Genomic DNA, 13,210 nt, shown 5'->3' with positions numbered 1-13,210 from the left:
ACATCAGAGTGCAAGTAGATCAATAGGTACCGCTCCGGCGGGAAGGTAAACGCTGTTTCTGTGCCCTGCTCTGGTTCACCAGAAGCGGCTTAGTCATGCTGGCCACATGACCTGGAAGCTGTACACTGGCTCCCTCGGCCAGTAAAGCGAGATGAGCGCCGCAACCCCAGAGTCGGCCACGACTGGACCTAATGGTCAGGGGTCCCTTTACCTTTACCTTAGGTGGAGTGAGGGTTGCTGCGGAATTTGAAAAGATATATACTGTATAGAGACAAGGGATTTGGAAGGTAGTCAGGGTGTGGGGTGATAGGAAAAGAGTAGCTATAGCGAGGTGTGCTGGGAAAAAGAAGAAGAATGGGAAAGATCAAAGGCTGGGCTCCATCTTAGGAAGGCTCTCTGAAGGAAGGGGCGTAGGAAGGGGGGCGAGTCAGTGCCCAGTGCCATCTTGGAGGGGGGTGACAAATTATCAAGGAACAGTTACTGCCCTACTAGGGCGGTTCATAAAAAACTTTTTTGAAAATGCCTGCTCCAAAGGTCTTATCTTACTACACTAGGGATTATATAGCAATATATGAAATGACATGCATATCAGTTAATATCTTGACCCCCCTCCACGAAAATAGCTGTTTATTTGGCTGTTTTCCTATGTTGTGAAGGCTGAAATTTCAGTTCAGTGGGGCAGGGTCAAGATATTAACTGATTATTATTATTATTTTATTTTTTTGGTAAACCACTTTGCAGGTGTGTTTTTTTAAATTTTTTTTAAAAAAATAAATAAGCAATAAATATAAATAAAATAGCACAAGCCAAAACACAATCCATCCTGTAGATTTAAGTATATGTCCACAGTCACCTACTTGTTATCAGAGGCCCGGAATCCACATTCCTTTGTAAGAAAATATGAAATATCATAAAACCATTTTTGCAGGCAAAATATAATAATAATAAATCAATGGGGGGGGGACGACAAGAAATTTTCCACACCGAGTACCACCTGACCTTCCTACGCCTCTGCCTGAAGGCTGGCTGGGAGAGATCCCATTGACTCCAATGCTGCACTGCTGTGGGGAACAAGCCCTGTTTGAGACGCTGCAATATCTGGAATCCCTCCTAAGGTATTAAGGAGGAACAGAAGTAGAACAGAAGGCAGAGCAACTCAGTGAAGCAATAAAAGAGCAAAGTAGGTGAGATCTGCTACTCCTTCCATTACATGTGGCCAGGCTACCTGGCTTGGTAGTGTCTACCTCCAACTGAGAGTGGCTCCACGAAGCCTCAGGATGAGGCCTTTCCAGTCCTGCAACCTGGGTCCCCCTTTTTATTGGCTATGCCAAGGACTGCTCCAAAAACCCTCTGCATTTTCGGAGCAGCTACTCTACCAAATAATAGAACTTGGAGGAGGAGGAGGAGGAGGAGGAGGAACAAAAACAGGCTTACCTAAAACCTGACTGTAATAAGAGTCCCATTCTCCCCAGTAGGTCTGGAAAACATAATCCTGCAGGTGGTAGGATATCAAATTTTTCACCCTTTCCCCAAACGACAATCTGTCCGTGAGCTCAGACAGAGTAGCAGGAGCGTACGAAGGAGGGGAGGGTATTTTCCCACAGTGTCTCTCCACCGTTGAGGCTGGAGTGAAGCGCAGGGTGTGCACAAATGGGACGTCCAATTTCACAGCAATCAGGTCACCACAGATTGTCACAGGGTCCACAAGGAGTACATCGTATCGGCTCTTTGCCAGCCGGGCCATGAGTTCCGGATTGGCCAACACCCCTTCGCACATTTGCCTGTTGAGCATGACTGCTTTCTCCATCAGTTTCCCCAGCTCTTGGTAGAACGTGTGGAAGGTCAGTGTGGTGGGCATATGGTTGAACCACAGCATTATAATGTCACTGATAAAGGCTTCGAAGTCGCTCGTTACGAAGGGCACAGGGTAAACCTCAAACGTGGCACCTGATACATCATCACTGGGTTTGATGGAGATGGTACCTGTAGGAACTAGGATGCTGACATTGTGACCTCTGTGTAGAAGTTCTTGAATGATGACCTTAACGTTGAGCCAATGGCTGGCTTCTGTTGGCCAAATAAGCACATTCCCACAGAAGACGTTTCCTACTAGGGTGACCTGAAGTATCACCAGCTGGATTACAACCACTCTTGCTGAGATGGAGGTCATGATGTGCTTTTTTTGTGTAGCCATGTTTTCTTCTTCAATAATTCCCCAACAGAGGAGCGTTATTTAGCATTTCACTTCTCTGGGAAAAACTTCTGTCTCATACTCTCCTTTACTTTTGGCCAAAGGTGTTTAATGTTTATAAAGTTTCTAACAGGAATGCTGCTGTTGTTGAAGAAGAAGCTAAAATGAAAAAAGGCAGAAAGGTCATTTTTTCACCTATTCTGCACAACTAAAACCAATGCATATTTCACCCATCTTAATATATACAGTGGTACCTCGGGATGTGAACGGGATCCGTTCCGGAGCCCCGTTCGCATCTAGAAGCAAACTTAACCAGCGACGGCACGTCTGTGCATGCGCGAGTCGCTTTTCGATGCTTCTGTGCATGCACGCGACGTCATTTTGAGCGTCTGCGCATGCGCGAGCAGCGAAGCCCGGAATCTGGTCCTAACCAATGTTGATGACCTGGTTAGTGGGGTAGAAGTGGAAGGATCATTAGGCGTGAGTGATCATGCTCTTCTGAAGTTTACTATACAGCGGAAAGCAGCAGCCAAGCATACTAGGACTCAATTTCCTGACTTTAAGAAAGCCGACTTCATAAAACTTAGGGAAGTGCTGGGTGAGATCCCATGGACAGTAATATTAAAAGGAAAGGGAGTTCATGATGGCTGGGAGTTTGTTAAGAGGGAGATAGTAAAAGCACAACTTCAGGCAGTACCAATGAGACGGAAACATGGAAGGTGCCTAAAGAAGCCAGGGTGGCTATCTAGAGAACTTTTAACTGAGTTAAGATTAAAAAAGGATGTGTACAAAAAATGGAAAAGGGGGGAAACCACCAAAGAGGAATTCAAACAAATAGCCAGCATGTGTAGACACAAAGTCAGAAAAGCTAAAGCACAGAATGAACTCAGGCTTGCTAGAGAGGTTAAAAGCAACAAAAAAGGCTTTTATGGGTATGTTCGTGGCAAAAGGAAGAACAAAGAAACAGTGGGGTCACTCAGAGGAGAAAATGGTGAAATGCAAACAGGGGACACAGAAAGGGCTGAACTCCTCAATGCCTTCTTTGCCTCAGTCTTCTCCGATAAAGAAAACAATGCCCGACCTGAAGAATTTGGAGCAAATGATTCAGCAGAGGAAACACAGCCCAGAATAACTAAGGAGATAGTACAAGAATACTTGGCTAGTTTAGATATATTCAAGTCTCCAGGGCCAGATGAACTGCATCCAAGAGTATTAAAAGAACTGGCAGATGTGATCTCAGAACCACTGGCAGTCATCTTTGAGAATTGCTGGAGAACAGGCGAAGTCCTGGCAGACTGGAGGAGGGCAAATGTTGTCCCTATCTTCAAAAAGGGGAAAAGAGAGGACCCAAATAATTACCGCCCAGTCAGTCTGACATCAATACCAGGGAAGATTCTGGAGCAGATCATTAAGCAAACAGTCTGTGAGCACCTAGAAAGGAATACTGTGATCACCAATAGTCAGCATGGATTTCTGAAAAATAAGTCATGTCAGACTAACCTGATCTTGTTTTTTGACAGAATTACAAGCCTGGTAGATGAAGGGAACGCAGTGGATGTAGCCTACCTTGATTTCAGCAAGGCATTTGACAAGGTGCCCCATGATATCCTTGTAAAGAAGCTGGTAAAATGCAGTCTTGACTATGCTACCACTCAGTGGATTTGTAACTGGCTGACTGACGGAACCCAAAGGGTGCTCATCAATGGTTCCTCTTCATCCTGGAGAAGAGTGACTAGTGGGGTGCCACAGGGTTCTGTCTTGGGCCCGGTCTTATTCAACATCTTTATCAACGACTTGGATGATGGACTCAAGGGCATCCTGATCAAATTTGCAGATGACACCAAACTGGGAGGGGTGGCTAACACCCCAGAGGACAGGATCACACTTCAAAACGACCTTGACAGATTAGAGAACTGGGCCAAAACAAACAAGATGAATTTTAACAGGGAGAAATGTAAAGTATTGCACTTGGGCAAAAACAACAACAACGAGAGGCACAAATACAAGATGGGTGACACCTGGCTTGAGAGCAGTACATGTGAAAAGGATCTAGGGGTCTTGGTTGACCACAAACTTGACATGAGCCAACAGTGTGACGCGGCAGCTAAAAAAGCCAATGCAATTCTGGGCTGCATCAATAGGAGTATTGCATCTAGATCAAGGGAAGTAATAGTGCCACTGTATTCTGCTCTGGTCAGACCTCACCTGGAGTACTGTGTCCAGTTCTGGGCACCACAGTTCAAGAAGGACACTGACAAACTGGAACGTGTCCAGAGGAGGGCAACCAAAATGGTCAAAGGCCTGGAAACGATGCCTTATGAAGAACGGCTAAGGGAGCTGGGCATGTTTAGCCTGGAGAAGAGGAGGTTAAGGGGTGATATGATAGCCATGTTCAAATATATAAAAGGATGTCACATAGAGGAGGGAGAAAGGTTGTTTTCTGCTGCTCCAGAGAAGCGGACACGGAGCAATGGTTCCAAACTACAAGAAAAAAGATTCCACCTAAACATTAGGAAGAACTTCCTGACAGTAAGAGCTGTTCGACAGTGGAATTTGCTGCCAAGGAGTGTGGTGGAGTGTCCTTCTTTGGAGGTCTTTAAGCAGAGGCTTGACAACCATATGTCAGGAGTGCTCTGATGGTGTTTCCTGCTTGGCAGGGGGTTGGACTCGATGGCCCTTGTGGTCTCTTCCAACTCTATGATTCTATGATTCTATGAACACGGTACATTACTTCTAGGTTGCCACGGAGCGCAACTCAAATGCACTCAACATGAAGCATATTCGACCTGAGGTATGACTGTATATGGGTGGCCCAGAAACCACCAACATTTAATTTTTGGCAATTTTTAGTGAAGGGGGAGAGTGATTTCAGGCCCCCAAGCAAACAGCTGTTCAATCCACCATTAAACAACCAAAAACCCATAAACACAGATTGACAGTTGAAACAAAAATGTAACCAGATAAAAATCTAAGGAAGGAGATGAAGAGCAGCGGCTATTTTGCTTTATAATACGAACCAACTAATGCAGGCACAGGTGTTACCACAGTAACTGCATCCTCACATCTACAGCATCATGGGACATACAAGAAAGCTTTTCCCTGTGGATCTCAGGGAAGGGGGAAGCACAGATGGGAAGAGAAGCTCCCCAAGGCTTCAGCCTTTCTTGTATGGTTTTGATGTTCATTCCCAAAACTTGGAAATGGGCTCTGATGCTAAAGCCACTCCCGACCTAATGAGGGGGTGGGGTTGCGGGTTCACGCCCCCAACTACAATCTCGCGGGGCTGGCAAATTGGCTGTATTTTGAGGCCACTTGGTTTTTTCACCTACCTCGTAGCAAAACGTCACAACTCCTGGTTTTGGCGGTTAGGCATTGGCAGGGGTATTGTTATGCAAATGAAGTCGGGGGGGAGGAACGCCATCACCTCCCCCAAATCTTGGTGGGTAGTTCGTTAAAGGACTCCAGGGGGCGTCGCCTCGTCCGAAACCTACGGAGGCTAGGGCCTAAAGCGCGCTCCCGAGCGGTAACCCCTTGGGGACCGCCTAGGGATGTGCATCTCGGGGGCTCCCCCTGCTGGTGTTTAACCCTTCCCGGTTAGACCGGATAGTCTGTTAGGGCCAATGCCTAAAGCCAATACCGCTCTTACCTGTAATCAATAAAGTTGTGGCCATTTTTCGCCCATTAACCTAAATTCTGGTGTCCGGTGTCTTTATTTACTCCATCTGTGGGAGGGGGCGGGAATCGCCACGCAATCGTAAACTGAGCTGAGCTGAGCTGGAACTCCATCTGACAATGTGAGCCACGACATTCTACGCTGGTAGCAACTCTCAGACCACCTTCAGCGGTTTGCATCAATCAGCATCCATAGTTACCTCTTTCCCTCCCAGACTCACAGATGCAGAGGCGTGCGGGCTGTCGCGACCGTTCCAGTTTCAGGAGCTGTTTTTATGTAGCCAGGATACCAATGTATGTTGCCAGGTGAATGTAAGCATGTGCATGAGAAATGCTGGATTGAATTTGTAGGCATTATTCTGCTAAGAAGACAATAACCCAGTCTTTCAAGGTGCCCATGCAAAATTAGGAAAGTTGCTAAATAGGAGTTATTACCAATATGACAGGAAATTAACCATCATGTCAGGACTTCATGGGGAGCTTTTAATGTCTGGTGTTTTGTTGTTATTATTTTTTAAAAAAATATTCTGAGTGCCTAAGTAATAAATTACCGTCATGATGATAATAATGATAAACCAGATCAATGTTGCCCCATTGACCCCTACCTGGTCTTCTCCTTTCCAGATTCAGCAGTCTTCTGCATGGAGTAAAGGAAAAGAAGCTTAAATAAGATTTGTTTTGAATAGAGGTATTAAATGGAAAGAGAGAAATGTGAGAATCGGACAGGACATTCCCCTGGCATGTTCAGGGGAATAATGTAGGAACCGATGGAGAGGGTGGTAGCAATGCTATTTGATTTCACATAAACCTTACCAGATAAACAAAGGTTAATCTGACAGGTCTTTGATGCCCAGAACTGAAAGCAGGTAGTCAAAACTTTTCACATAGGAAGGTCCAGAATTAACTCCTGCCGTACCCTGGATGTTAAAGGACGTATCTGCACTGAATACAAACTGGTTTAATAGACAGGAGCTGTCTTAGTTAATAAGTCCTGATCAAACTTGTATCTTCACCACAACACAGTGTGTGAGATGTTCTTGAGTAGAGCATTTGGATGGGTTTATTTTGGAAATGGTGTGGCAGCTGCAATGACTGAAAGCATCTTGGCAATCTGAAGTGCATGGATGACAAAAACCTGAACAACTTCCCATATCACCTTGAAATATACTTGGAGTCGAGAGTGGATTTCATGCTCTTTATTCAGCTCATAGTGGTGAGGAGGAATGGAAGTTCCCCCAGAATGTCTGCTTTAATATGCATTATTTACACAATGGGCCCCACATGATTGGCTAATTCCAGGATTCACCTGTAGGCCAATCAGGTTGCGGATTCCCTTCCACCTGGAGCTGGATTGGGTGGCTCCTGTGGACCAATCAGACTGCTGCATTCTGGACCCTATTGTTCTAGGACCAATCAGACTGCTGCATTCTGGACCCTATTGTTCTAGGACCAATCAGACTGCTGCATTCTGAATCCTATTGTTCTAGGACCAATCAGACTGCTGCCTTTTGGATCCTATTCAACTCAGTACATAACACCCCTGTTCCAACTTTCTTGTAACAGGATTTTCTTGGGGATGCATCCAGCGGCCTGCAGTTGCTAAAAAGCCCATGAGATTTGACAATGTGATGCACCATGTTTCAAAAACAAGCCTACAATCTAAGGGGAGCCAAACTAGCCATTAGTGAAATTTCTTTTTAAAAATTACTGGCTGGTTTGTTTTTGTTTGTTTTTCAGTGAAAGCAGTGCTTGGTAATGGGAGCCTTACTGCTTCACTTTTCACCCCATCAGAACTGAGATCACCACCCCTTGGTATGAATAGGAATATTGGGGGTACAGTGGTGCCCCGCAAGACGAACGCCTCGCAAGTCTGAAAACCCCCTAGACAAAAGGGTTTTCCGTTTTGGAGGCACTTCGCAAAACGAATTTCCCTATGGGCTTGCTTCGCAAGACGAAAATGTATTGCGAGTTCCTGCGGGGGTTTTTTCCTCCCCCCCCTTTTCCTAAGCCGCTAAGCCGCTTATCAGCTGATCTGCTGATAAGCCGCTTAACAGCTGATCGCTAAAAGCCACTAAACCACTAATAGCGCTAATCCGCTAAGCTGTCAATGGGCTTGCTTCGCAAGACGAATAAACCGCTATACGAAGAGCCTCACGGAACGGATTAATTTCGTCTTGCGAGGCACCACTGTAAATACCTGAGTGGTGCCAGTCATGTTTTTCACCTATTAACACTCATTTGATCTATTAATGCCCCAGAGTGGTAACCAGTAACTGCTGATGAAATTACTGGTTTAATTGCCCAAGTTCAAACTGGAAAACAAACAGGTCCCACTTTACTCCTCTTGGTCTGTTAAAATCCAACCCAGATTTACTAAGTGCCCAGCCTAAATTTCTCACATGTACCTGGGCACCAGTGTTTGGGCTCTTTTAATGCTGAGACCCCTCGGCACATTTAGGAACTGGCACCTCAATAGAGTTAGTGGGTTGAATGGGGAGTGTGGTGGATGGACTGGACGTGGAGGAGGGAGAGTTTACTGAGTCGCTGTGTTGTAGCAGCGTGAGATTTTGGATATGCCAGTGTTGCAATGAAGAAGGACAGTCAGTTAGGTTACCCTAAAACCCTAAAACTGTTTGTGATTCCCCCCCCCCGCCAGGCTTCAAAGCCTCACCTCAGGCACTTTCAAACTGCACTCTCAAAGTCCCCCCCCCCCAAAGACTAAAGCTTCTAGCTCAGCATCTTTCTATGTAACGAAGGTAGAGAACAGAGTCCATTGTTTCTCAGAGCCTTTTTGTTTCTAAGGCCAGTTAAACCAGATTGCAACTTTCTTTCTGGGAACTATGCCAGAACAAGAGAATGAAACATATCTTGAACACTCTGAAACCCCCTTTGGTTTCTCACCCCCTTTCCTGGGAAGAGTCCAAAATAGTCCCGAGACAGGAACTTTCTGTTCATGCTCAGGAGATACATGGGGCAGAACTTTTCAGAAGGAGGAGAAAGGGGAGGGAACTGGAAGGGAAATATATACTCTGTGCAAATGGCTGTGAACTCGTGCTTGTTTTGTGAATCTATCACACTTGCTCCTCTGATCCCCCCCCCCCCGGGATGGCAGAATAAAGCTCTTTCTCTGGATTTAACCCCTTGGTGTAGTTTTGACTCTTTTTGTCCCTGCTCGGGACCTTGACAGATTAGAGAACTGGGCCAAAACAAACAAGATGAATTTTAACAGGGAGAAATGTAAAGTATTGCACTTGGGCAAAAAAAAAGAGAGGCACAAATACAAGATGGGTGACACCTGGCTTGAGAGCAGTACATGTGAAAAGGATCTAGGAGTCTTGGTTGACCACAAACTTGACATGAGCCAACAATGTGACGCAGCAGGAACTTCCGGGTTAGCGCCATCGGCTAATAGCGGATTTCCTCCGAGCTCCGGAGGGAATCGGCTCCGTAGGTTTTGGGTCTAGCCGCTGTGGCGACGTGGGGACCCTCAAAAATCGCAGGCGGTGAGCCTGTGAACCTGGTGACTCGGCGGGCACCATCTGCGCCCCCCCGACCTGCAAAGGAGCCTTTTTAAAGGCTTCGGAACGGGGGATGGGGTGAGCGGCGCGGTGCTGAGAGTTCAACTGCTTCTCCTATCATGTGAAGCCGCATGCCATGGTTGGAGAGCGCTGACTTCTTCTTGTGAACAATTGGACTCTAAAGCAAAAACCCGTGAGTACTACGGAAATTGGATTTGTAAAGAAAAAATTTTTGAATTAGGCACGATCGGGGAAGGCGCAAACAGGAAGTCCGTCTCCCCGTCTTATAAATAATCTAAAGCAAGGACCAGCTAACTAAGGTTGAGAGAATTTTTTTTTCCTTTTTATTGGGTAAAAGACATTAATTTCACGACTTGGCAGTATAAGTAATCTTACTGAAGGATAAGAGTAAATTTTGGGAGCTGAAGTGCCACCCCCCGGACCCGGGAGTGATCCGTGAGAGAGCCTGTTGAAGAGATACTAAAGAGTTTGACAGCTGTCAAATTAGCTGTCAAGACGGGAAAAGAGAACTTTGCTTCTGCTGCTTCTGCTGGTTATATCTGTTACAATTTTGTTACAATTTGTTGAAAACAAGGAAGAATCGATACAAACTAATTTGATTTTTGGATCTGAACTGGAAGGAATACAAAGTAACCAAAAGCCCTCTAGAGGGGGTTTTGGGACATTACAGGAATGGCTGAAGGAGGGGAAATTCAAGCCAAACTGGACAGAGTTTTTCTTCTCTTGGGAAAGTTACAAGGCCAAATTGATGTTTTGGCTACTAATGCTGTAACTCTGGACTTAACAGTAAACAAATTCATTGAATTTGATAAGGACTTGACTCAGGAAGTTCATGCAGCTGGACAAGAGGAGAAACTTGAGAGCTTTGAGAGTGTGGAGAAAGAGATATATGTTGTTTCTGAGGGAAAGGAAGGAGGAGATGACAAAGGAGAGCCAGAGGCCTGACATGATGGTTACAAAGGAAAATAAGAACTTGATGATGAAAATCTGGTTTGAATTGGAGATTGAAGAATGGAGAGATTTCACTAAGTGGAGATTTGAAGACCCAAGGATTACAAAATTGATTAAGGTGGAAGTCGGAGCTTTGGGGACATTTGGATTTGAAAGGAGCAAGAAACAAGATTTGAGCTCCACTTTTAAGTATGGATGTCTGGCTGAAAGAAATTTGGACCATATTGGGCCAGAGCTTCTCCGAGATTTGGTGCTTAATATTAAGGACTATAAAAAAAACCGGCAGAGAGGAATTGAAAGAGAATTAAGAGCCTCGGACGTGAGATCTCCAGGCTGATAGTAGACCAAGACTGATGGACATTTGTTGGGGATTGAAACCGGGAAAGGGGAAGAGTGGGGTTTGGGAATCCAAAGGGTGTATAATTATAACATGTTCTTTCTTTTTATTTTTTGGCATGTTATTAGCATAAAAAATTGGGGAATTCGTGAAAGGGAATTTGGGTCGACTTTAGAAAAAAAGCTTTAAGATTGAGAATTGAGAACTGATGTACAAATATTGATGCTTATAAGGTAAAATTGGTTTTTTAAAATGAATTAAATATAAAAAGGTTAAGGATGAGAACTTGTTGAATTAACAAATTTGAATTGGAATATAAGAAGGGGAGGTGTGGGGAAGTCAAGGAAATATGTTATAGAAAAATAAGGATTGTAAATTATATGTGTTTTTAATTTTCTTTTTTTTTTCTTGCCTTTTTTGTATTTTGTTTTTCTTTTTTGTTTTTTTAATGTATTAAAGTGGAAAATTTTCAATAAATATATTTTTAAAAAAACAACAATGTGACGCAGCAGCTAAAAAAGCCAATGCAATTCTGGGCTGCATCAATAGGAGTATAGCATCTAGATCAAGGGAAGTAATAGTGCCACTGTATTCTGCTCTGGTCAGACCTCACCTGGAGTACTGTGTCCAGTTCTGGGCACCACAGTTCAAGAAGGACACTGAGAAACTGGAACGTGTCCAGAGGAGGGCAACCAAAATGGTCAAAGGCCTGGAAACGATGCCTTATGAGGAACGGCTAAGGGAGCTGGGCATGTTTAGCCTGGAGAAGAGGAGGTTAAGGGGTAATATGATAGCCATGTTCAAATATATAAAAGGATGTCACATAGAGGAGGGAGAAAGGTTGTTTTCTGCTGCTCCAGAGAAGTGGACACAGAGCAATGGATCCAAACTACAAGAAAGAAGATTCCACCTAAACATTGGGAAGAACTTCCTGACAGTAAGAGCTGTTCGACAGTGGAATTTGCTGCCAAGGAGTGTGGTGGCGTCTCCTTCTTTGGAGGTCTTTAAGCAGAGGCTTGACAACCATATGTCAGGAGTGCTCTGATGGTGTTTCCTGCTTGGCAGGGGGTTGGACTTGATGGCCCTTGTGGTCTCTTCCAACTCTATGATTCTATGATTCTATTATTCTATGATTCTACTCAGAACAAAAGGCAAAATTAATTGTGAACAATGTAGTGACAGAAGAGTTTAAGATTGAGAAAGGAACACGACAAGGCTGCCCAATCTCTCCATTGCTTTTTATATCGGTCCTGGAGGTTCTGCTAAATATGATTAGAAAGGACCAATTGATGTTTTAGTATTGACTTTACAGGAGCCAGAATCTAGTACTAAAAGGGTACTGGAATTGATTCAAGAATTTGGTCAGGTAGCAGGTTTTAAGTTGAACAAGATGAAAACTAAGGTTTTAGAGAAAAATCTAACTGTGATTGAGAGAGAAAAGTTTCAGGAGGAGACAGGATTAACATTGGTTAAGAAAGTGAAATATTTAGGGGTTAACATGACTGCCAAGAATGTGAATTTATTTAAGAATAACTATGAAAAATGCTGGATTGAAGTGAAAAAGGACTTAGAAATATGGTCAAATTTGAAGTTATCATTGTTAGGCCGAATTGCTGTGATAAAAATGAATGTATTGCCAAGGATGCTGTTTTTGTTTCAAACATTGCAAATTTTAGACAAGATGGACTGTTTCAAGAAGTGGCAGAGAGATATTTCCAGATTTGTCTGGCAGGGCAAGAAGCCTCGGATAAAATTTAAGATATTAACTGATGCTAAAGAAAGAGGTGGATTTGCCCTGCCAGATCTTAAACTTTACTATGAATCGGCCGCTTTTTGCTGGCTGAGAGAATGGCTGCTTCTTGGAAACACTGATGTGCTGGACTTAGAAGGTTTCAACAATGTATTAGGTTGGCATGCATATTGTTGCTATCAAAGGGTTAAAAGGTAGCAGAAACGCTCTAATCACTGAGCAGCTGGAGGTCATTAGGCTTCCAGGAACATGAGCTGTTTCATTTTGATGTCAATGTGGCTTATTTAAATGCAGACTTACAGGAGGAAGTCTATATGACACCATCACCGGGTTTTGAAGGAGACAAGCCAAACCAGGTCTGGCGCCTACACAAATCCATTTATGGGTTGAAACAGTCCGCCCGTAATTGGAATTCCTGCTTAAACGATGCTCTAGAGAGCATGGGGTTCAGAAAGAGCGCAGCAGATGCGTGTCTTTATCTAAAAGGCTTGGGATGTGAACAAGAAGCAGTCTTGATATTTGTTGACGATTTATTATACAGTGGAAAGGATGATAAACTTGCACAACAATTTGCCACAAAGCTTGGAGAAAGGTTTCAGATAAAATCACTAGGCAATGTATCTGTTTATCTAGGAATTAAAATTCAGCAAGATGAAAATGGGAACTATTGGCTCAGCCAAGAAGCTAAGATCCAGCAGTTGCTGGAAAGGTTTAAAATGGACAACTGTGCTGGTGTTAAAACCCCAATGGAGTTAAGTTACCTAAAGGAT

General features: G+C 44.1%; 2 protein-coding genes across 2 annotated transcripts in view; one reads left to right on the top strand and one right to left on the bottom strand.

Annotated features, from left to right (window-relative positions):
• Positions 1 to 2,209, bottom strand: part of LOC309327176 (UDP-glucuronosyltransferase 2A2-like) — a 39,611-nt gene extending 37,402 nt beyond the window's left edge. The window contains exon 1 of the mRNA XM_081836326.1: positions 1,435 to 2,209. Within this exon, the coding sequence (XP_081692452.1) occupies positions 1,435 to 2,194 (760 nt within the window). The 5' untranslated portion in view covers positions 2,195 to 2,209. The remainder of the gene's footprint in view (positions 1 to 1,434) is intronic.
• A 3,822-nt stretch (positions 2,210 to 6,031) lies between these two features.
• LOC309327177 (UDP-glucuronosyltransferase 2A2-like) overlaps positions 6,032 to 13,210 on the top strand; it is an 81,846-nt gene continuing 74,667 nt past the window's right edge. Inside the window, exon 1 of the mRNA XM_081836327.1 lies at positions 6,032 to 6,157. The gene's annotated coding sequence lies outside the window, so the exon portion shown is untranslated. The remainder of the gene's footprint in view (positions 6,158 to 13,210) is intronic.

This window comes from Podarcis erhardii (genome assembly GCF_964252035.2).
Source record: "Podarcis erhardii genome assembly, chromosome: 13".
NCBI classification, from domain to species: domain Eukaryota; kingdom Metazoa; phylum Chordata; class Lepidosauria; order Squamata; family Lacertidae; genus Podarcis; species Podarcis erhardii.
Note: the sequence above shows the minus strand (reverse complement) of the source record. Positions and strands in the feature narration are given on the sequence as shown.